Here is a 23,942-nt window from a genome sequence, read left to right on the forward strand (position 1 = left end):
TTTTTTTTTAATTATTATTTTATTATAAGTCACAATATTCTCAAACAAATTAAGCCTCTATTGGTTTTTACTTAATGAAATTCTAGGGTTAAAGGTTAAAACTATACTATATTATAGAGATATTATGGTAAAAAATGTATCATAAATTATCTTCATTGTATCTTTGGTCCGAAATACGTCATGATCAGTTGGTAACCTGACCAATCGCGTCTTTAATACTGCATGGCGCGTCACACCGGTGTCCAAAAGCTCGTAATTAACTGGCAAGTAGTAAGTCACTCGATGTCTTGTCAAGAGTTATGAGTATGACGTCACTGGGTGTTGTTTAACCGATTTTACCTAAGTTAATGGCCCGAGATGAATTGGGTAATAAGTAATCGTCAGCGTCCAATTCCTCCTGATACATATCCCCGCAACTGGAACCGGCGATTTGCCGGTAAGGACAGTTGGCTACCAATAAGTTAAAGACATCGGGAAATTTAAGTCTTTCTCTGGATTCCGTTCTCCAGCACCCGGCCATGATGGTACAGATGAAAGGGGGACACTCTTCGGGAGGTGATAGAAGGACCCCTTGTAAAATTAACTTGATTACGTCCTCGTTCGAGTGACCGTAGTAAGGTTGTTTGCCGTAGGTGAATATCTCCCATAGGACCACTCCGTAAGACCAAACGTCAGACTCCAGGGTAAATTTACCGTACATGATACTCTCAGGGGCCATCCAACGAACCGGAAGTAGTCGGGAACCTCCAATCTGTTAAGACACCAGTGTGTATATATTTTATATACATATATAGGTCGGGGAAAAGGTCGCAAAGGTCAGGGTACTTTATTTTAGTGGGGACAGGGATAGATTTAATTTTAGAAGTAGGAATGGAGCTCAACGGTTAGTATTTACTCATAGCCCACCCAGTATAAAGCCCCTCCCTCTAACACGTAACGAAAAGTTAAAATTATCTTATTGGCTGCTCACTTAAACTACGTTTTGATGACGTTGCTGATGGGAACGGCGGAGAAAAATACGTAATTCCTTTTTACCTCTGTCGCTATGACCCCCTCCCGCCTCTTCTTTCATACCCCCCCCCCTCCGTCCCGGTGGGAAGGGGGGGGGGTCCGGGACTTTGACACGCGCCCAGATATTACTCTGTTCTCCATTCCTACTTCTAAAATTAAATCTATCTCTGGTGGGGAAAATAAAAACGTTGCACATTCCGGCATTGCGCGTTATCCAATAAATATCTTCTCAAACGTACCCTGAGGAGTTGATTTTTTTAACAAATAACATTCTTAATAAATATAATGAAAACGTTTGATCTGAAAAGGTCTCTGGTAAGAACTAAAGTCAGTTTGGACTACATTGAAAAGCCAGGCACTAAGTTGTAACGCTATCCTTGAATCAGAAAAAAAAGTTGTCTTATTTCTATTGGGAATTGTGTTTGTTTTGGTGGCCAATTTTCTTTTCCCAAACTCCAATTTTCCGCTCTGTTAGTTTTGATCAGAGCATTATTAAAGCCAATCCAGTTATTTCTCCCCAAAACGTTATTAAATCTACGAGTAGACTTGTATTTCGGATGTACCGGAAATAATCTAAGTCGCCTGCCTGCCTTATTGGCGGTTCGCGATTGGGATATAAAAAGAAGTCAATTAACTCGAAGTTACCTTATAATAATCGCAAGTGTAAATATCTCTGGACATTCCAAAATCCGATATCTTGACCATTAGATTAGTTCCAACTAGACAATTACGGCAGGCCAAATCGCGATGGACAAAATGTTGGGCTGATAAGTAAACCATACCACTGGCTATTTGAGTCGCCACCCATATTAAATCGCCCTTAAAAATAATTACAGTTTAGGATAAAGTTAATTTAGGCTTAGGCTTAGGTGCTAGCGTAAGTTTATAAGATATGTTCCTTCCATAAGTATGACACTACCTATACGAGTTCGTAATGCTACTGAGAGACTTACAGCTCGAGATAACTAGTTCGAGAACGACAAGCGACGTGAATTGAAGTTCTACACTCGGTGGTTAATTAATTTTGCAGGACTTCCATCTAGGTCCTATTTAGTCTAGCCCCAGTCACCAGGCGTCGCTTTACCCTGAATCTATGACCTACCTCACTTCGTGACAAGCTCCAGTTTGTAACCAGTGACAAACTTATGGTATGAACATATCTTATAAACTTATGATGCTAGTGAGATACGAACCATTTCCAGACGATAATATCTTTGCCTTTCTTCTTCGTTGGCCAGCGTGGGCGGTTTCCCCAACCAACTGTTGTTTTTTCTTAATAATTCGGCCAAGTCTCCCAGTTCCATGAATTCAAAAACCATCCAAGGAGTCGTACTTGGATCTAAGTAATTAATTAAATTATATTTTTAAGAAAAGAAAAATTTAGTCCAATTTTGAAAAAATGGTTTTTTTTAATCCAGTCTTTATTTTCGCCTCACTTATTTTAATCTTTCAGACGAAATGAAAAAAATTAAAAAAACAATTTTTTTGGTTTCCTTGAATTATTTTTAGGCTGCAGTTTCTTTGAATTTTGTTTTTTTCTTAATTAGAAGGTCATAAATTGAAGATAATATAATAATTTTATTGTTAATTATCATATTTAATTATTATTATTATAATGTAGTCTCTTGCTAAGATATCCCTGACAAGAAAATGAGGTCAATTCTACCTAAAATAACCCCCCTAACAAGAAAAGTTCGATATTTGGTAGCAAAAGGACGGAAAAGAAGAAAAAAAGATAATCGCAAAGCTGTATTGATTATCAAATAAGAAAGGTTTTGCGGGGGCTAAATCTGGTCTAATAAGCTCGCGTTAAAAGTCTTCCTGTAGCCGAGAGACCGTTACTGGTTCGGTAACCGTGACTAAAATGCTTTTAAGCCGCCTTATCCCCACCATTAAGGCTGCCAAGACTTGAGTTCCCAAGGTAATAATAGGCTTAGTTACTCTGTAATTAGGATTACAAATAAATATCCATTGTTCATTAGCAACCTCGGGAATTGTTTGGTAATGTAGTACCAATATCTCGCAGAAAGAGTTCGAATTTTATTACTGGTGAGGTGAACTTTGAAATTTCAACCCAAGTACAGTTAGCTTATTGCAATACCTTAGCCCCCCCCCCCTCCATTATGTTTAGTATACCAGAAAAATGCAGATCATACTTTTTTACATATCTTTGAAATTTAATTTAAAATGAAGAGGAGCTAAGATTCATGGGGTAATTTGCACGACCATTTTGGGCGCTTGAATGCAGGGGGAACTCACGAATATGGATAGCACGCGGAATAGTGTAGTAAGATTTAGGAGGGTGTGACGTATTAGTACTTATCCAACTGAAAGTTCTCTAATGTTTAGGGTGTTATAAGGGTTACTACGTACCTTGTATGACGACTCCCATGAGTTGTAGGATATTTTCGTGGTTAAACGAGGACATGATTTCCACTTCACGTTCGAAATCCGACTGGGCTTCGGGTGACGCGCCGTCTTTAAGTATTTTAACGGCGACATTGACGGAGGTACCATCCGGGGTTTTGTACTCCGCCTTATGTACCTTTCCGAAAAAACCTTCGCCTACTTCTTGGGCGAAGGTTAAACTCTCGGCCGGTATCTCCATATCCCGTACTAGACGCAACCAAGCCGGTCCATCGGGAGAGCTCGAGTAATAGTTGGGGTTGGTGACGTATTGTCTTAAACACTTGCTCAAGTCACTACCCAATGCCGTACTGGCGAAGGGACCGAAGGGCCCAAAGGGACTAGGAGGTGGCGAAACGTTTTTGTCTCCGAATGGTGGACAACATACACTTCCGGTTTCAACGCTTCCTCGACCGTGGCGACATGACGCCTGTCATTGACACAATTTGCTTTATTAGTAATTGAGTTAAACGTGATGAATAGGCGTGAATTAAATTTGGTTATATATGGCCCCTTTGAAACTTATGTTTAACTAGCCCTTACCCGCGGCGTCGCTCGCGTGTAATAAGAACTTCCATCTAAAATGATATAAAGAATGTGTAGATTTTACTGATGACTAATATTTTTGTGGCACCCTAGAAGCGAAGGCACTCGGCACAGTCCGTCAGCCCGTCGGGATATTTTTTATTACTTTTCAGGCGGACATTAAGGGTTTTTAAGTTTTTGGCCGCCATTTAAAAAGATGGCAACAAATCGAACCCAAAATACCATCCAGCCCGTCTATAGGTTAAAGGAAACCATTGTACTAAATATTTGTGAAATCGGTTGGAACGCGCGGACTTTATTGCATAGAGAATATTTTTTACATTTCTGGGCGCCATTTTAAAAGATGGCGAAAAATCGAACCCGAAAGACCATTCACCCCGTCTTAAGGTTAAAGCAAACCAGTGTACTAAATATTTGTGAAATCGGTTGAAACGCGCGTACTTAATTGCATAGAGAAGATTTTTTACATTTCTGGGCGCCATTTTTTAAGATGGCGGCGGATTGGAAAAATCTTTCTTAGTACGCGCCTACTACTTATGAGTAACGTTCCTGCAAATTTTCAGCCTTCTAGGGCAAGCGGTTTGGGCTGGGCGTTGATTATCTGTCAGTCTGTCTGTCAGTCAGTCAGTCAGTCAGTCAGTCAGGACTTTGATTTATATAGATATAGATTGTACTGTCACTATAGTCATAAGTTTATAATGCCTCTAAGTAGAGAAATGGCTGCTACTCCTATGGCAATAGTGTTTGTCTGGCTCCCTTTGATGAAACCCTATACTCTCTCCGTATCATTTATCACCTCAACTTCAACACAAAATTGTACCGCCTAGCCTAGCGTTTCTTTTATCCCTTTTAGAATGTTTCAGGACTGAAACCGCCTCTATCTCACGAGAGAGAGGGATTTTGGGGTTGCTTAAGTAAAATTCGTTCCCCCCCCAATGCCTGCCTATACGAAACGTAAAAATCTCATTTATTCCATTGGATGATTTTTTTTCATGAGACTAATTTAGTAATCGTCTCGACCGCTTGGTGGCTGCACTGCGACAGAAATTTCAAAATTTTTCTCTCTTCGGATCTTAGCGCTATACGAGTTCTGACGTCACAGTAGCCTGCAGAAGATGCCCAGTTGTAACCCATATGCGTGTACTTAGAGGCATCATAAACTTATGCTATAGTTTCGGTCATCTTTTGAAATGGATATTTTCTTACGACGCGTTAAGTCTCTTACCCGTAATCTTCGTTTTCGACGGTATCGTCCAACGAGACACGCCGTGGACAAAACCAGGACAAATACCACGACAGCGGAGGCCACTATGGTCAAAAGTAGAAGGGGGATTGGTAAGGAATGCGACAAAATTGTACTCGAATCTGAAGCGATGTTTCCCGAATGTGAATTCATGACGAATGTCGAGTTTTGTTGTTGTAACGTAGAATTCTGCAAAATGTATACCAGAAACTTTTAACTAATACACATCCTAGTACTTACGAAGTTCGATTTACTTACCGTATCGGTTTTACCAAAAATTTTTTCCATTTTTCCCTTTCCAAAGACGGCATCAGTTGGGTGAACTTTTTGGGCGGTACTTCTGTTTGTGGCTGGTTCAATTTCCTGACTAATTAAAACTTCTATTTTCGTTGACGATTTATTTTGATAAATATTGTCGTTCACGTTGGCTTCGTCCGTTGAATTGGTCGGAGACGGTATTTCTGACGGCAATGGTGGATTGCCAAAACCTAAATTGGGCTCAGTTTTTGTTGTAAAATTTTGAATTACATTTTTTATTTATTTTTTTACCTTCTTCTCTGGTACAACTGCGTTCTTCGTCGTCATTGGGTGGCAAAACGTCATGGGAACAAAGACAAATATACCCCCCTCCTTCTAACGGGTGACAACCGGCTTCGTATCCGCATAAAGACGAGTCCAGGTTCGCGTCGCAAGGATTTGGCGCTTGAAAGAAAGGAAGGGGTACATTAAATATACTGTATAAACCTTGAGAACTTTTGACTGTTCTATAGCTGGGGAGAAGTTGGTAAAATTCAAATTGCGGCAACATTCAACTTTGTTTTGACCCAAACAGTGCAAAACAAACGTCAATAACGATTGGCTGCTTTATTATGGGCACGTGACCATGTTTCTTATAGGTTTTCCCCGCATCGCAAATGAGACCTTGGTTCTAAAGAAATCGAAACTAAAATATACAAAGCTACGTCCAAGATTGTTTGAAAGCGCAAAGTTTTCCTCAGTTCGGCGATTTTAAAGTAGGGATAGCTCAACCTTTTTTTTTTAGTGTTCTTCTTCTTGTAGCGAAATTCATTCTTTTAAGGAAACAAATTGGGGAAATAAATCCCTTTTTCCGATAAAACAAAACGTTGTTGCGAAGGTTTAGACTGGCCATGCTTAGCTTTTAACGTGTATCAAAAAAGGAACGGAGCTGCTGCGTGGAGACTCGACGGGTTGGTCGAAATTTAAGAGACGATTCGTCAGAAAGGCAATGAGGTTTGTCCCTTTTTCCTCATTCAGGCGCGAATGTTACGTCACGGATAACGGAATAGCTTCAATGACAAATTGTCGTCATCAAAAATATTTCCACGATCTTTTTCAATCCCAATATATTTATATACGTTTTTAGAAATAATCAGATTCATAAGCGAAGTAATCTTTCAATAAGTTTAAAAACTAATATTTCAAATTTAAAGTGTTAGTGACATAATTTTCGTCATCCACAAACTTAATATGTGAAAAAAATCCTTGAAAAATCTAGTTTATTATCATATGTTTACTTTTTTATTTGGTTTTGAAGCAATTTAGAAAATTGCAATCAAAGTATTGTGTTTGGAAAAGGCTTAGTTAAAATTTTGTTCGTTTGATGACGTAGTAAGGAGAAATTTTCTCTCTAGATATCGCTCACGTGACGCCTGTTAGTGTCTCCGCGCCTTGTTAAGCCTATTTTATTCAGATTCGCGCGGCATTAGTAGACTCGGGAGTCTCGTGCGCTCGCGCTTGGCTTTCCCGCGAGATGCCGTGAGTGACGTATCGAAGAGAAAAACCCGCCAAAAATATTCTCCGCAAATTTCCTTTTGCCCCCCAAATTTCAAATGTTTGAAGTGTTTTTTCTGTGTTTTCCCTCATATTTAAATATTTATCAAGCATATTTTTGGAATCAGAAGAGTTTAAACTCTCAAAAAAGTAAGGTTTTCTTTAGATTTGAGATAATTTTTAAATCACGTCGCTATTCCTTTAATTTGAAAATTGGTTAAATTTAAATATAATATAATGGGTGAACTTTGACCTCTTATACTTATAACGGTGATGGAATGCTTTTAATCTGGGGCAAACCTTTTAAATTGGTGTTAATTATTTTTTAAAAATTATTATTATAGAACTGAGGTTTTTTTTGACGCGGCACAACATTTGACCCAAAGGTGGGGTGGCGAAGCGGTTTGCGCTTTCGCCTCGCAGCAAGAGGATCCCGGGTTCGATCCCGGACTGTGGCACCGGGTGAAAATCTGGGAACAAATCCTTTTGCGTATATAGGGTTTGCAAGTTCTCTCCCCGCTTGTTAAAAGGAGTTTTCCTCCGCGGTCTAACCCGGTTTCTCCTTTCCATCAAAACTTGCAGTTAGTATAGGGCGCTGAAGGTTAGCTGTGGCATAGGGGCTAGCAACCACCCCTCTATGCATCGTAAAGGGACCCACCTGTAAACATGCCACATGCTCCCTTCATAGACAAAGCTCAGATTATTATTATTACCTCTCCGAGTGACGTATGTCACGGAGAGGTTCTAATTTCGACGTGTGTGTGTGTCTGTCTGTGTGTTTGTCTGTTGTTACACCCACGTGACCGCGTTCGCAGTTTCCAAATTGGAGCAAACGTGTTCGCCATTTCCGAACTGCTTTCACAGTCACGGAAATGGCTCCTTTACTTGAGTTCTCACACCACCATCTTCTCGTCTTTGTCCATCCCACACGGACACCAGTCTGTACTTACTGGCTTCTAATCACCACCATCTTTTGGTCTTCGTCCATCCCACATGGACACCAGTCTGTATTCATTGGCTTCTAATCACCACCATCTTCGGGTCTTCGTCCATTCCACTTGGACACCAGTCTGTACATACTGGCTTCTAATCTCCACTATCTTTTGGTCTTCGTCCATCCCACATGGACACCAGTCTGTACATACTGGCTTCTAATCACCACCATCTTCTGGTCTTCGTCCATCCCACTTGGACACCAGTCTGTACATACTGGCTTCTAAACACCACCATCTACTGGTCTTCCGTCTATTCCACATGGACACCAATCTGTCTTATTGGCTTCTAACTCCATAGTCATCGTTTGGTTTAAGACATTCGCGGCGATCAGCTAGGGTTACGAGAAACGTCTAGCCTCCCTAGGGTGGGTTGTCCACCAAAGGTTTTCGCAATTGCGGTTGTTCTTGCTTTTAGCTGTAGTTCGACACCCTTATATACTACCTATTTGAGTAAGGTAATGCAACCGGCGTATGCTTCATTTCAAACGCCAAAATTAGTCAAGTCTCTCAAGAATGTCTAATTGTTCTTTATCAACGCGATGTAACGCTCTATAAGGCGAACAACTAACGAAGAAAATATTTAATATTAATTATATTTATTTTAATATTTAAGATAATCTAGTTTCTCAACTCAAAATTAAAACGGAAAGAGTTAAAAAGCAGCCTATGTTTTAGTCTGTGTGTGTCCGTCCGTTAGTGCACCGCGTTAGCAGTTCGCTTTGTTTTGTGGAAAGAAATCCTACAAAACCTTAATATTTGGTTTTCTCATAATATATTATTAATATATGGAAATATTTTTCGTAATTTCGATGCCTTTAGTGGTTTTGTAGCTATAAAGCTCTGTTTCATTCTGATATCCCAAGAATATTTTTTATTATTATTATTTGAAATCGATGTTTATATATTACTTAAGCTATACTACATCTGTTTATAGCATAATTCTTTCTAAAGTGATTTCAAGAAGAACGCAACTATATTGGGCAAATGAACTTTTATTTGTCATTAGGCCTAGTGAACCAAAAAGTAAACGCTTGGGTTTGGTTTTCGTTTCTGTAATACAGAGACATTAACGGTTCAGAGTGAGCCGAAAGTTAAATACACTTTTAAATAATTAGGCTTAGACTTTATAATCATGGTGGAAATCTGGGCCGCGTTCAGCAGAGCTCAGCGCTGTCAGGCGCTGTTAGCAGTGTCATCCAGAACGGGATTTTGTTATTGAATTTTGACGTCACGGTGCTCAGTGAGCCAGCGCGGTCTTCAAGGAAAATAGTCGGGTTTTTGGATAACGTGACGTAAAACGCGTAGTTCTCAGCTTGGCGAAAAAGCATGGAGGAATTAATACAAATAGCTCTTGCTGATTCTGATGGGACTATAGCTATTTAATTGGCGTGAAACAAGTTGATCACGCGAGAGCGGCGAGAAGTTTAAGAGACATGTTAGTTTCTATGTTTAATTATAAAAGTTGTTCTTATCTATCTCCATAAATATGTTATCATACAATTTTTGTTAAGCCTTTGTACCTTGCACGCTTTATTGCGCTAGCTTCATTTTTAAAAGACCGATGACCGGAGAAAAGCTATGACGACAGATCTCACCAGAAAACGTTTTCCAAAATCCGCTGTCTTTTTTGGTGAGCTCTGCTGAACGCAGCCCAGATCAGTGAAAGGTCTGATCGTAATCGGATTATAGCTTCGTGTGTTCATGCTTTTTATGGTGCGCATTTACCTTCAGTGTGTGTAGCCACAAATTAGCTTTGGTGTTATGTAACTTTAATCGTCATGTTGACAAACTAAGAAAATTGTTGAGGTGAAAGGAGAGGATAGTGTTTACATGGCAACCCTGTTGTGAATATGGCTTTGAACATAGAGGGTATACAGTTGAGGAGTAGCAAATTGGGCCTTTACAAATACGTAAAGGTAATATCCCTCCAAAGTTTTATCTCTTCATTTCCCGTTTTTCCCCCATCGGATGATTTTAATGTGTACAAGTATATCCTTATTGGATGTAAAATGTCGTCTGATTTACAGTATATTTGCTATGCTTTGTATACTGCTTTAATATTTCATAAATTTTAACTTCAGTATTTGTTCATAAAAAAAAGAAACATTTCCATAACTGGGTAAATAAGTTTGTAGGTAGTCCTTCTCTTGACTCGGAGAGGTAATATTTTGGTTTTCCCAACTTGTTATTATTATTATTATAACCTCAATTTGAATGGTCAACACCCCCACAATGTTTGGATGTCCAGTTCCGGTATAGATGGTCACTTGACCCGTAATTTTTACGAGGAAATAAGTGAAACGCCCCCCCCCCCCTTTAGTTAGAGCTAGGGGACAAGCTTTAATAAGCGTTTCTTTTGGGAACTTTGTACGGAATTAATTTACTTATATATAGGGGGTACCTTAACCCCGTATCCTTTTGTCCATGTAGGAAGTAAAAGCCAGCTTCGAAGCAATCAATTCCTATATAGGATATATAGGCTGTTATAGTTTAGTTGGATCATCAAAGAAATCCCCATGAAAAGAGCGTATCCTCTTTGCTTTTAGCCTAAGAACGTCGACCGAACCGAACAGTACATACTGTATACCCTCGGTTCTGCTTCTTATAACCTATTTGGGCTCAAAATGATCTTAGGGGTCGGATACTTGTTACCGAAACCCACTATAGAGTCCATTGACACACGTCATGTGTAAAACTTACTGGCAAATCATAATGGCGTTTAGTCTACTATGAAATGTTAATTTCCTTTATAGCGGAATGCTATATCATGGTTGACACAGGTCAGGGAAAACCTGGAAAGGTCAGGGAAAATTTGAAAAGGTTAGGGAAAATTTGGAAAGGTCAGGGAAAATTTGGAAAGGTCGGGGAAAAACCGGAAAGGTCAAGGGAAAACCTGGAAAGGTCAAGGGAAAACCCCGGAAAGGTCAGGGAAAACCGGGAAAGGTTGGGGGAAAACCTGGAAAGGTCAGGGAATTTCAAAATAGATCATAAAGGTCAGGGAAAAGTCAAGGAATTTAGTTAAATTGACTAAAATAACCAAGCTATATGGGTGACATTTTAACCCAAGTTTTAGAGAGATCACCTTTAACCAAACACTAGTTATATTTAAAACAATAACAATTGGGTGTAAAAAGTCAGGGAAAATCGCAAAAAAATGTTAGGGAAACGCATAATATAGACTTTATTGATATAGTACCACGAAAGGGTTTGTTTATAGGATCGAACCCCCCTCGGATCGAACTGTTGCACTGCCTTTAGTAAACTTAAGTTTCAAAATTTATTTTCCAACCCCTTTATCACTAGGCATATCTCTGTCTTTATTAGAACCACCACACCAAGTTTTGGAAACGTTTTCTCTTTTCTTTAAAAATATCTTGCATGGGGGGGGGTGGATGTTTTTGAAAGAAAAATTGGTGCAGTCCTGATGAGTGTGTCTCTATATAACCCTTTATATCCTTCCTCTTTTTCGTCTTTGTAATTGTAAGGAAAAACCTCCTAATAGTTTGACCGGGGGGGGGGGCTAAAAATTGCTCTTCCATTAAAGAAAAGTTCAAAGAGCCCCGACGAGACTCCGAGGTTTTTATAAAATGAAATATGGTCGCGTGCACATTCATTAAAAAAAAATTCAATATTCTAAAAAGATGATTATTATGGTGATGATCTGCCGCTTTCAAATTATATTACTTCAAACGTAAAATCGATGATCGCCTTCAATTATTGGATTTGGATCATGCCATCATACCCTCCCCCCGAGAGTTACGTAAAATCTTTTATAAAGGTGTTTTTAATCAATTATAGGGCGTGAAAGTGATCATGCATGGTTATCTTATCTAAGATCTGTTACATCACCAGTGTTTTCATATAATTCGTTTTCTTTAATATACTTAATTGATTAAAAGTATTATTTCTGTTGGTTTTATTATCTCTTAACGTTAATTAATTATCGCGTCTTAATTCGTTGATTAGAGTTGACCATCGCGTGACCACTAAGCTTTTAGCCTCTTTGACTTTTTTTCCTCTCTAGCATTTATTTCCCTGGCGATTTTATTTTCGTTAAATATATATACATTTATATCTATATGCATAAGTTGATAATATGTTAGTTCCATAAGTATGACACTACCTATATACTTCGTAATGCTTCTGAGAAACTTACAGGTCGAGCTAGTTCGAGAATGACAAGCGAGAGCTCGAATGTATGAGCTACGTCACTCGCTCACTTCATGACAAGCTCCAGTTTCTAAGTTACCATGCAGAAATTAACAAACTTATGAACATATCTTATAAACTTATGATAGTAGGAAATGGTTACTTCGGTATGTATGACTTTAGTTCCATTTCCGAAGAACCCCCTTTTTTTTCCGGCCACGATCTTTTTTCTTGTATGTAATATATACCAGAGTTCCCAAAATAATTCAACGATATCATATTTATTTCATCAGGTTTTTTTTTTCTCGATAAGAAATCCGAAACGAAAAAAAGATTTGCGGTTCACGAAAGAACCATGCAGTTAAAACCTAAACCTAAGAAATAATCCATATTTAATCCCCCTTTTCGTTGGCTACCTCGGTATAGTTATAGTATCGTACAGACTTAACTTGAACTTAACTTAACTAACCGCAGACACAAACATTCGATGTTATTAAGCAGCAAAAGAAATAATTTATAAATAGTTGACCCCGCGTATTCGACAGAACCCAGAAAAGTACATAATATTTTATTTGCTACTCCTTGAAAAGCTTCCTTGATTAGTTAGAACGTATGAACTATACGGAAGACTAGCTTCATTTTTAGCTTCATCGTATATACTATATGATGTGGCTATTACTTTGAGCCGAGGCGTATGTTGTTGTTGTAGTAGTAGTAGTTGTAGCTGTGGTAATGGTGAAGGTTTTTATTAACGTTATCTCTCGACATATAAAGGTTTTACAGTTTAAAGAATGAAAGTCTCTGCAGGCTTAGGTATACGAGTTTAACTGTTCACATATGTATATCACATGTTAAAGCATAAATTGCGTAGGTCTGCTACATTTATTCTATCACGTGTTAGATTTTTCGGGCTTAAGTCTATGACCTTAAATATTCAATTGTTGTAGTAAGCTGTGATCACATTGGATGAATGGATTGTGGTAACAGCTTTAAGGTTTTTTGTGGGATTTAGTTTGACCGGGGCCATCTTGTTAAATATATTATTACTGTCCAATGACGTAGCTCCGTGAATGTAAGGTTCCTTTTATCTCGCCCCCACAATACCTTTCGAATTTTATTTCCGATTCGAAACTCGACAAAAACTACTTTCGCAATCCCCCTTTGTTAAATTTTCGACAAATCCTTTTTTCTCCTATACAATTTTGTATCGCCCTCTTTTTTTATTATTATTATTTTTTCCCAAGTTAAAACTTTACTAGAAGCCAAAGCCGGGCTCAATGTGTTTTAAATGCGAAAGAATTTTCATTAAATCCGTGTAAATACTTCAGAAAAAATATTTCAATTTTAGTTTTCTTGTTTCTCTTTTTTGAAGCATCTAAGCCGCTTATAATCACTTAAGAAAGGTTCGTACATTTTTAATGAGGTTCACATGCAGGCTATAATATAATACGGTTAATTATTGATTGATTCCGAAATTGAAATGGTTTCGGTGCTGGTTTATTTGATTTTAAAAAGAATTTTCGAGGCACTTTTAAGGTTTATTAAACTGATGCAGGATATTCACGAGAAAAATTCATTTTCCGGTGTTAACATTGAGTTTTAAATTGATTTTACTTGTACTGAAAAATAAAATTCTCCGAGTCGGTTAACAGTAACACGTCTTAAGTAGTTTCGTTCGCCTTAATTTAAGTGTTTGAATCATAAGTTGATAAGATATGTTCCTTTCATAAGTATGACACTACCTATACTATTCGTAATGCTTCTGAGAGACTTACAGCTAGAGAATTGACTACACTCCGTTTTGCAGGACTTCCATCTAGGTCCTATTTAGTCTGAACTTACTAAGCCTTTGACAGCTACGCCTCACCAGGCGTCGCTTTACCTCGAATCTATGACATACCTCACTCACTTCTTTCATGACAAGCTTCAGTTTCTAAGTTACCAGTGACAAACTTATGGAATGAACATATCTTATGAATTTATGTTTGAACTAAAGAAAGTTTTAAAAGAAATCCTTCAAGTATAGACTAGCCAAAACTTATTCCTTTTCAAATTATTCCAAATACTTTGGGTTACAAAAATCTTCGCTCGAGTAATTAAACAAATTGGCTGAAAAAAAAATTAATCTTCCGGAAAAGGTGGTAGAGTTGGAAGTACAGACGATTTATTTTGAGTCGAAATTGTAACAATTTTTTTGCAACCAATAAGGACGTATTCGATCTTGATTTTTTTTTTTGAAGCAAAGTAATCAATGTGGTCCCTAGGCGATCTGTACGTTGTCCTTGTCCATCTGGACTTGAACGACACATACTGTATACCACAACCAAGGGGTAGCTAGCTTGACAATTCTCGCGAACATTTTGCATAAGCCTACAAAACTACGAATTAATATTTTGCAGAATACTCGATTGTGAAAATGAAATGTACAATTAAACAAAATTTCTTTTGTGTTGAATTTTTGACAATTGGGGAGTTATGTTAGACCCCTCGGGTGTTGGGTACACTTATGCGATAGACACCTAACCCATTGCTTAAGTAAACGAATGAGGACTTATATATATAGGATAGATACGAAGTGATTTTTGCAATCTAATGTCAAACCACCAAAGTGGTGGTCACCGACGACTGCCGTATCCTTTTTTTTCTCTTTACTATATTTGTTGGAACTATAACTTGACTTTCGAAAGCATAAGTGTAATGATTTTGTCTTTAATTTATGTTAATCTCTATGGAGCTTAACATTACGAGGTGGATAATTTTTTGCGAGTTAGACCCAAGGTTTCGCGACCAAGGGGGTACACGTTTCAACAACCTAACTTTACAGCACTAGCAAAGGCTGAAAAAGTATAGTATCTCATTTCTCGTATTGTAAAGTTAAGTTGATCTTTTTGTATAGGTTTTACAAAATTTCTTTCTTAATGATCATCTACTAGTTAAGAATAACGTCCCTGCGAAATTTCAACTTCCTAAGTAAAGCGGTTCGGTCTGGGCGTTAAATTATAAGTCAGTCATGACGATACAATTGTGGATGGAGCTAAAAAGAAAGTGTTACGTAATCTATCTGCATTCTATGGCGTCTGTTTCCGGTATACCATTTTTTCCGCATTCCCAAAATGTCGGCTTCTATTGTGCCTGTCTGGGGTATGCTACATTCTTGGGGAAATCCCTCTCCAACCCGTTGGTATGTAGTATCTACACTGTTAAAGCGGCATCCTTGAAGTTTAGCGAGCCTTGCAGCTGGGAAACCCCACCGCGCTTGCGCCCGCCTTCAAAGCTCAAAGGTGCCGCCGCGCGTGCGCCTTCCCTTCCGAATACCGGGGTAATCCCCTAGCGTGGAGTATATATTTGGAACTGTTGTTAGTTGACCGTAAAACCCTTTAAGAAGTTGATGATTTAGGCCTTCGCCCTAGAGACAAGTTTAATGGGAATTTTGAAAATAACAGTATTTTTTTTAATAAAAATAATAAATTTTTATCGTAATGGTGGAATTCATACTATTATTATTATTGTTATTATTATTATTATTATTATTATTATTATTATATTGCGCGCAACGCCCTGCCTTTGCCCGTACTAAATAAGTGTTCTGTTCCACCCTGAAAAATTAAAATGCTAAAAGCTCAGTAAATTGTACTTCTTCGCCTTAATTATTTGACACGGATAAGTTTTTACGAGAACATATTCTATTACAAATCTTTGATCAGCGTATTATAAATTTGGATAAAATCATGAGACTTATGATATTAGGTAAATTTGGGCAGCGCAATTTTTCACCCTTTGCCTACAGCCGCGAGTCAGTCAGTCAGATTTAGGTGCATAAGACTTTGAATTTTTCCCGGGGCTCTTTTTCGATGTCAAGTCAGAAACTTCAACGCCAACTTTGTAAAAGTTTCGTAATAAAATGTCCTTGCATTTTTGGTTTGGCGCGAACGTATTGGGACCCCTAGACAGGTTTTTGCGCCACGTATGTCAATACGTTTACGATATTAAAACCGTCCCTAAAGTTTATAGCTATATTGAATTTTTCCGTTAATTTTAAAACTTTCAAGGTGATGCTTGTTTAAAAAGAAAATATTTTTTTAAGTAAATTAAAAGCTGCTGCTGGACAGATAGAAATTGTCGCTCGGGGCTCGCCGAATAACGAATATTTGCTCGTGGAAATAACACTACGAAAATAACTAAAATTAAAATTTACCTTTAATAATGGTGGTTCCGTTGTTTCGTCGTTTGTAAACAACAACATTGAAAGTCGGAAGGTTTTGATTATGCATTACAAATGCCCGCGGTGTTTTTATGAATAAAATATTGCAAAATGTAAAGGATTTCAAATCCACTTACGGCCTTTATCAAAAACACTCGTAATCTTTTACTATTTGATAACTCGCGCTTTTATTAAAGGAAAGATACGACAACATTATCAATTTCGTAAATTTTAAGCTTTGATTTCTGGAAAATGTTTACGTTGACGTACTTTTCCTTTAAATTTAATTTTGGGGGCTCGTATCATACATACACTGTATACTATAGGGTGACTTAGGTATAAGGAGTTAGTAGTATCCTACTGTAACCTACAATTACTATTAGAAATGGTATTTCGAATCCCATGATGGGCGCCATCTTGAAAAATTAGGCCCTCGAGAACATTGTCCAACAGCGATACTAAGTACTTGGACGTACTTCAATAGGAGTGTTTAGGTTTATTTATTTTTTAAAAATTGACTACATAGCTTCGAATAGCTAAACCATACTATACATGTATACAAAAATGTTATATTAATTGAATTTTACATTAAGAAGGAAATCTTTAATTTTTATTTTTATTTTATTTTTTTATATTTTTGAAGATAAGGTTTCTGTTGATAAATTATACCCCGAAAGATTCATATATCGCTTAGCGTAAAAGAGATTGGAAAATTTTGGGGAAGAATGAATTAAATTTGTTATCGCGTGTCTCTAATTAGCGTTGACATTAAACTTAAATCGGATTTAATTACTCAATCAACGGACGACGGACTTTGGGTTCAAATTTTAATCCTTTATGTTGAAGGAAAATCCGAGAGGTCGGAAACAATGTTGTAGCCAGTCTGGGAAATAGCACACTTCCTCTGGTCCAAAACCAGTTTATTAATTGCTTGGACTAGTTTTATAATTCAAGAAGTGGGGGTTACTGGTCCTCAGCACCAGTTTATTAATTGCAAATCTATAGGAGAACAAAGGCAGGGACCAGTCCAGAGACCAGTTAATTATTTCGGGGACTAGGGGGGGTCACTGGTCCCAAGGACTAGTTTAAAAAATATCCTTATTTCCCAGACTGGTTGTAGCCTACTCGATATTTAGTTTGTTATTGAAATGACACTCGACCTCCTCCAAGCCTGTTTTTGGATATAATATAAACCCCCATAGACTTTCAAGGTAAATTAATGGCTATAGCTGACTATAAGCCGTTATTAAATCTATTTTTAGTTTTTGACCATGAGCGTGTAATAAATCCCTTAATCTCTGATGGGTCTCGAAACCCCCTCGAGGTCTGAGACAGACTGCATGGTTGTTGGTACCATTCTTCCTTCCCATAATGCATTGCTGTACTATCTATTCTATAGAGTTTAGAGAAATAATGTGTATACTGTATATAAACTTGTTAAGAGAGTCATTTTGCACGTGGGCTGCTCGGATTACTATACTCTTTAACCTAACCAAACCAATTAGTTATACAGCGTTCAGGGCCCCAGCCGAATTTCTAAAACATTTATAGGAATTATAGGATTTTTTCCATGAAAATTTAGGATTTTATAGGACGATTTTCCTGAATTATAGGATTATATAGGACACTAAAATATTAATTATTTTTTTAAAGAACCAGTACTGCAAATATGGGCCGAGTAATTAAGCAAAATGTTCACAAACATAGCCCCCTCCATAGGAATAGCGTTACACCCAACTTTTTACACTCGTATCTGCGTTGCAATTCGAACCCTAGGATGTCAGAGCCTTAATTCACTATCTGTTCTTACAATAATTTGCAAACCGGTCAAGATTATGGTTTTTGCGCTTGGGGTCAAATACTTCTCCCCCCCCCCTCTCTTGGACAACTATGGAAAGAAGCTTGCAATCGTGTTTGATTTAAAATTATTACGGCGTTGAATGAAATATTGCGCTTTAGGGGCATAGGCGTCCCCTCCATTGGGGACTCCTAACCTAATGCAAACAGAACCGTAATGTTTCATTAATGAATTAGGAGGGGAAATTTCAGATGAGGAGTTGTTAATTTCATACGGCCAGCAACGGGAAATATCAGGTATGAACTTTTCCTAGATTAGTTAACGTGGGTACCTCGTTGGCAGATAAATTAAATTTACCTTTTACTAATTTAGAAACGAGTTAAAACTTTTAATTAAATTTCTTTTCCCTAACGGGGGTTTGGGGGGGACTACTAAATGGGTAAATTAACAGAGTTTTTGGTAGCCCATATTGTCCTAAGTATAGTAAATACTTGATAACCTAGGTCTTCATTAATCCTGATTGGAAAGAATGCGTTTTTGCAAACACTAATGTCAATATAACTAATTTATTTAAAGATGACTACCAACTTTTGAAGGTTATTATAACTTTATCTTAACAATACTTTGAGAATATGATATCTGTAATTAGACACTCTCTAATTGGACGATACCAAATACTTGGTACTTAAAACAAATAAATGACGAGAAAATAATCCATAAACAAAACTATACAAACTTCCAAATGAGTGGAACGAAATACTTAAGCGCGAGACCAAGGGTATAGTGGAGACAATGCTCTTAATTGTTATTACATCATTCCAACCTGTTGCCCATTATCTAGTACATACTCGTGTCGTCCGAGAAGAACCCAGAATACGTAATTAGTTTTTTCTCGGTACCCTAAAGGGTCGTTAAAGTCTGATTAATAACTCCGAGATATATCTCTCGTTGATATATAATATGAAAGATCTCATCATGGTAAAAACATCGTAAAGAGGATATTGGTTGTAAAAATGACACTTATTATTACGGCTTCATTATTTTCCGTAAAAAGAGGTAACCTTTGACTTGACGACGCGAAGCCTTTCTCGGGAAAGGTTATGGCATAAACTTTGGATGTCTTTGTGTGTGTGGGTAGCTTAAAAATAAGTGGATATTAACATATTTCCTTTAACATTAAATATAATCGATTGTTGGGTAAGCGTTATGGCATGTTATCGTCGCTATTGTAAAACAGGTGAAATCCTGCGACGCCGTTACTCCCTCGGTATCGGTGTTTCTAAGAAATAAGGAGAGATTAAGATGAATTCACATCCACGAAGATACGTGAAAATTAAAATTAAATATTTGTCTTAATTAAATTTAAAATTTATATTGTTCTAAGGAATTTTAATTTCGACTTATAAAAATTTTAAATATGTAGTGACTGAAGAATTAGCGGACGAATTTTCGATGCAAAGTCTATAGTCTACCGAGGCTGGTACAGTACTATCATTCAGAGACTTAACCATTTTTTTAACAAGAATTAGTTGTTAATTGGTATCCTATAAAATTAAATCTTAGAACATCCTGAATAGTCTTTATTCGCAGTGTCGAAAGCTAACCCGCTCGAAGACTACAATATTTGGAGGTTGTTGCTTAAACTCTCTATTTTCGTATTTCGAAGGAACATTTTCCTAAAAGGGCGTCAACCTAAAATCAACCCCGGGTAAAAATGGGTTTGAATTTTTTTACCTCGAATTCATACTAACTGCGAAGCTTACCCCTAACTTTTAATCTATAAACAAAAACGAGTTTTGCTTCGCAGTCCTTAAAAAACTGCATTTATACACAATCCGCGACACTTTTTCAAACCCACAAAGGGTCAGAAACTAGAAATTATTATATGTATTGCAATTTGAAATGAAGTTTAATGGTTATGAGAAATTTGTTATGATTAGAAATTTTACAACAAAACGGGTATAAATGCGGCGTTTCGAGATAAAGAGAGCTTAGATTTTCACGTATGAAAATATATAGAATCTGTTCCCGTAAAAACTTATCCCTGTCAAATAATTAAGGCGAAAAAATACAAAATGAGCTCTTAGCATTTTAATTTTTCAGGGTGGAACAGATAAGAAGAACACTTATTTCGAGTAAAATGTCGCTTTACTACTCCTAAAATGAGGTCCCGCATTCTGATTTGTGGCTTTAAAAGCAGTGTCGTATTTCTGACATTTATCATATATTCAGAAAAGGTGTTCATATATGTGTGTTGTTACATCTTGTATAAGTTTTAAACTTCAATTCGAACTCGAGTCATAATCGTCCTTGATTTAGCTCTTTGTTCCGAAACGCCGCATTTATACCCGTTTTTGTTGTAAAATTTCTAATCATAACAAATTTCTCATAACCATTAAACTTCATTTCAAATTGCAATACATATAATAATTTCTAGTTTCTGACCCTTTGTGGGTTTGAAAAAGTGTCGCGGATTGTGTATAAATGCAGTTTTTTAAGGACTGCGAAGCAAAACTCGTTTTTGTTTAATATCTGTCCCTTTTTGGGGAGAAACGTTATTTGGGAATAAATTAGTTCTGGAATAGTCAAACTCAATCGTCCAATTTTTTAAGACTAATTATATAGTATTTCACTAAATCGTAACTTACATTTGGAAATTGGAATGGTCGGATAATACAATGCACTGTATAAAAACACACTATGCTAAATATTCGTTGAAAGTGACTTGAAACCATGTGAAAATCATAAAAATTCTCCAACTATTTCTTTGTGATCATTTAACCTTAGGCTCAGAAAGACAAAAAATAGGCCCAAAAAGTTTTAAAAAAATCACGTGAACTTACTTGGAGAATCAAAATGGTGAAATTAAGCGCGAGATTTGAATTGAAACTTTTATTGAAATTCAGCGCGTGCTGGCGCGTGAGCTAGCGCGTGTTTTAAAAATATTTTTTTTGAAAAAGGCCAAGTTAACCTTACACTACGAGAAATGAGATACTATACCTTTTCAGCCTTTGCTAGTGCTGTAAAGTTAGGCTGTGAAAAAAGTGTACCCCCTTGGTCGCGAAACCTTGGGTCTAACTCGCAAAAACTTTTCCACCTCATAATGTTAAGCTCCATAGAGTTTAACATTACGATTTCGGATTGAGTATAAATAGAAAATCCCTGACGGGATTTTCTTAATACTGAATATATCTTTTATCTAAGTATTATCTCAGAGTGGGAACGGTATGAAATATAGTTCTATTTTGTATCCTTTTAACCCTCGTGTGACAATATTATTTGAAAATTTCTTGTGTACATACGCCGCATTTTTGACACCTGACATTTTTGCATTTACTCTCTCGAGTCCCTGTGTGATGGAAACGTAATATTACGGGAACAAAAAGGTCAGGCTAAGGTCAATAAGTAACGAATCAGTTGAAACGTACTGATGTTATATAATTTACATTTATGAGCGCCATTTTACAAGATGGCCACCGATTGCAAAATTATTTCGTACTACTTAAATTAAAAGTTTAGGTAACGTAACATTAAAGCTTAATTAATTAATTAGGATTTAATTAGACTTAAACACGAGGACTACCGCCCCATCTGCCATTGGATTAGTGTCGTCTGCTAGCCAGAACCTCTATAGTTTCAACTTCATTGATATGTAAAGTGGTTCGGAACAGTCTGAACTATTTCTTATTTAAAGTTATTGTGATTTATTGGCAGTTTTTCTTTTAAAATTGATCATCAGACGTCTGACGTTGTACGTGATTCGGATGGCCATAGTTTGTAGTATAATCTGGTCTAAGGTGTTGATTTGCATAATCTTACAGTCTAGTCTTTTCAATAAGTAATTAATATGTAAAAATCTTTCCGGAACGTTATTATAATTAAAGGATTAAAGGAAATTTTAAGCAACTTTCCAGGAAGACTTAATTCTTGTTGAATTTACAGATCGCTAGCTCCTTCCTTTATTTCGCTTTGTAAGTAAGAAAATTCGCCAAAAATGGTTTGAGAAAAGAAAGATTATTTAAATTTAATCTATTCAATTTGATAAATAAACTTAATCAATTCCCGATTGTTTAATTAGTTCTCTTTTTAGTAGCGTGTTTTAATTATTTGTCTTCAATTAAATGAGTAGTTTATTAAGATTAGGAAATATGTGGGTTTAGGTTTAGTTCAAATTTAATAATTCAAGAATATTTTCGCTCCGTAAATTTAAAATCAAAGAATTTCGTATTAATATTAACATTAATATATAAATAATTAATTTAAAATTTTAAATGTTTTATTTTATTATTATTTATAGGTTCGTGAATCCATGAATTTTTTGAATAAACGGCGTCAGAATGTAAGTACAAGTAATCCATTTTATTTAAATTTCTATTTTGGTTATATATATATATATATATATATATATATACACACTTAAAGATATTCAGAATAATTTTAAACCCAAAACTTAATTAAACTAAATTTAAGTCTTAGGCTATTTGTACATTTTTGGTATCAAATTCCATAGAAAACTCCTGGTGAACTTAATATCACGTGACCTACTGACCTTTACATAATTTAAAAATCAAGGGGAAATGATAGTTTGCTCAGTTTCTTAATTAAATTTAAGGGATAATCCTTAAAATATTTAATTAAGTTCTTAACTTAAAACAGTGCCCCTTAATTGTGGCAAAATGGAGATAGAAATTGTACATTTTCGATTCAAAATCGATTTCCCAAAGAACATCCCCATTAATTTACGCATGCCAGACTAATCAGAAACCCCCTGTATTCCGCAATCAAAACAATTACGACTAATTAAGGATAATAATCTTAATTACTTACTTGTTGTTTCAACGCCATCCTCTAACGGTGTTTCCATCGTCGGTAATTATCACTTCAGGGTCAATTTGTAAATTTTGAAGCCACGCACCTCAACAACACGGCCCGGTCCTTAAACACCCAAAAATAAATGCTATCGAAAAATCTAGGGCTGGATGCCAAAAACTAAACGATCCCAATTTGCCAAAAATTAAAAAAAAATTAAAAAAATAAATTAAGAAACAGGATGTAATGGTTTGTTAACGTTGTTAAAAATACACAAGCGCTGTCCATCCGTTTAGTACACCGCCGCGTTATGATGAGACAGTTTTTCCACCACGGTCCGGTGTCAGCCGAAGTTACGTACCGACTGAGGTCTGAGTTCTGAGGAGTCAGTAGTCAGGACTGAAGAGCTATCGCCTCTTTGGACGGGGAAATTCTCTTTTCCTGATCTACGACGCTTCCGTTGGTTACTGGAGAAGTCCACGATTACTTGGCCCCACCCTCTTTCTGTGTGGGGCACTAGCACCCCTAAAGCCTAAAAATCCTCTAAATTGTTGGGACGCCGGCCGACCTGTGCTTGCTTGCTTGTACCAATCTGGAAAAATATTACCAACCGAACTAGGGAGGGTACATCAGTACATGTAGGACAAGTTTGGTCCGACCATAATTCTTCAGGAAGACCTTTATACAAAAAGGTACTTGGGGGACATTTATAGGCTACCATTTATCTATACTGTCCTCGGACTTTGGGTCTTTAAGAAGTATGTCTCTTGAAGTGTGCAGGGAAGATTTGTTATATACGTAGACTATTCCGGTGAATATGTCACGTGACTTTGCCCAATCACTACTCCAGAAAATAGTACACTTGTTCTTGAGACGTCCATACTTAACGCGTTCTACTTCTGCATCCCCCTTTAAGTTAGTTCAGTTCAACTTCAAAGAACTGAACTACTAACCTCGATCTCTTGGTTCACCGATTTGGTCCGGTAACACTGC

General features: G+C 36.9%; 2 protein-coding genes across 2 annotated transcripts in view; one reads left to right on the forward strand and one right to left on the reverse strand.

Moving 5' to 3' along the window:
* LOC149654837 (insulin-like peptide receptor) lies at window positions 1–23,932 on the reverse strand. The gene is made up of 8 exons (XM_089846496.1): window positions 22,968–23,932; window positions 5,756–5,908; window positions 5,465–5,694; window positions 5,189–5,395; window positions 3,385–3,847; window positions 2,205–2,350; window positions 1,657–1,830; window positions 1–751 (listed from the first exon to the last, which is right to left on the reverse strand). The coding sequence occupies exons 1-8, from the start codon at window positions 23,002–23,004 to the stop codon at window positions 326–328; spliced, it is 1,836 nt and encodes a 611-aa protein (XP_089702622.1). The 5' UTR covers window positions 23,005–23,932; the 3' UTR covers window positions 1–325.
* The window catches only part of LOC149654836 (2',3'-cyclic-nucleotide 3'-phosphodiesterase-like), a 49,287-nt gene that overhangs the window by 853 nt on the left and 24,492 nt on the right, over window positions 1–23,942 (forward strand). Inside the window, exon 3 of the mRNA XM_089846508.1 lies at window positions 22,438–22,479. Coding sequence (XP_089702634.1) covers window positions 22,450–22,479 — 30 coding nt within the window. The 5' untranslated portion in view covers window positions 22,438–22,449. The remainder of the gene's footprint in view (window positions 1–22,437; window positions 22,480–23,942) is intronic.

The sequence above is a fragment of the Phalangium opilio genome, unplaced genomic scaffold (genome assembly GCF_054372755.1).
Source record: "Phalangium opilio isolate 3A_F unplaced genomic scaffold, DU_Popi_V2 ptg000079l_1, whole genome shotgun sequence".
In the NCBI taxonomy this organism is placed as follows: Eukaryota; Metazoa; Arthropoda; class Arachnida; order Opiliones; family Phalangiidae; genus Phalangium; species Phalangium opilio.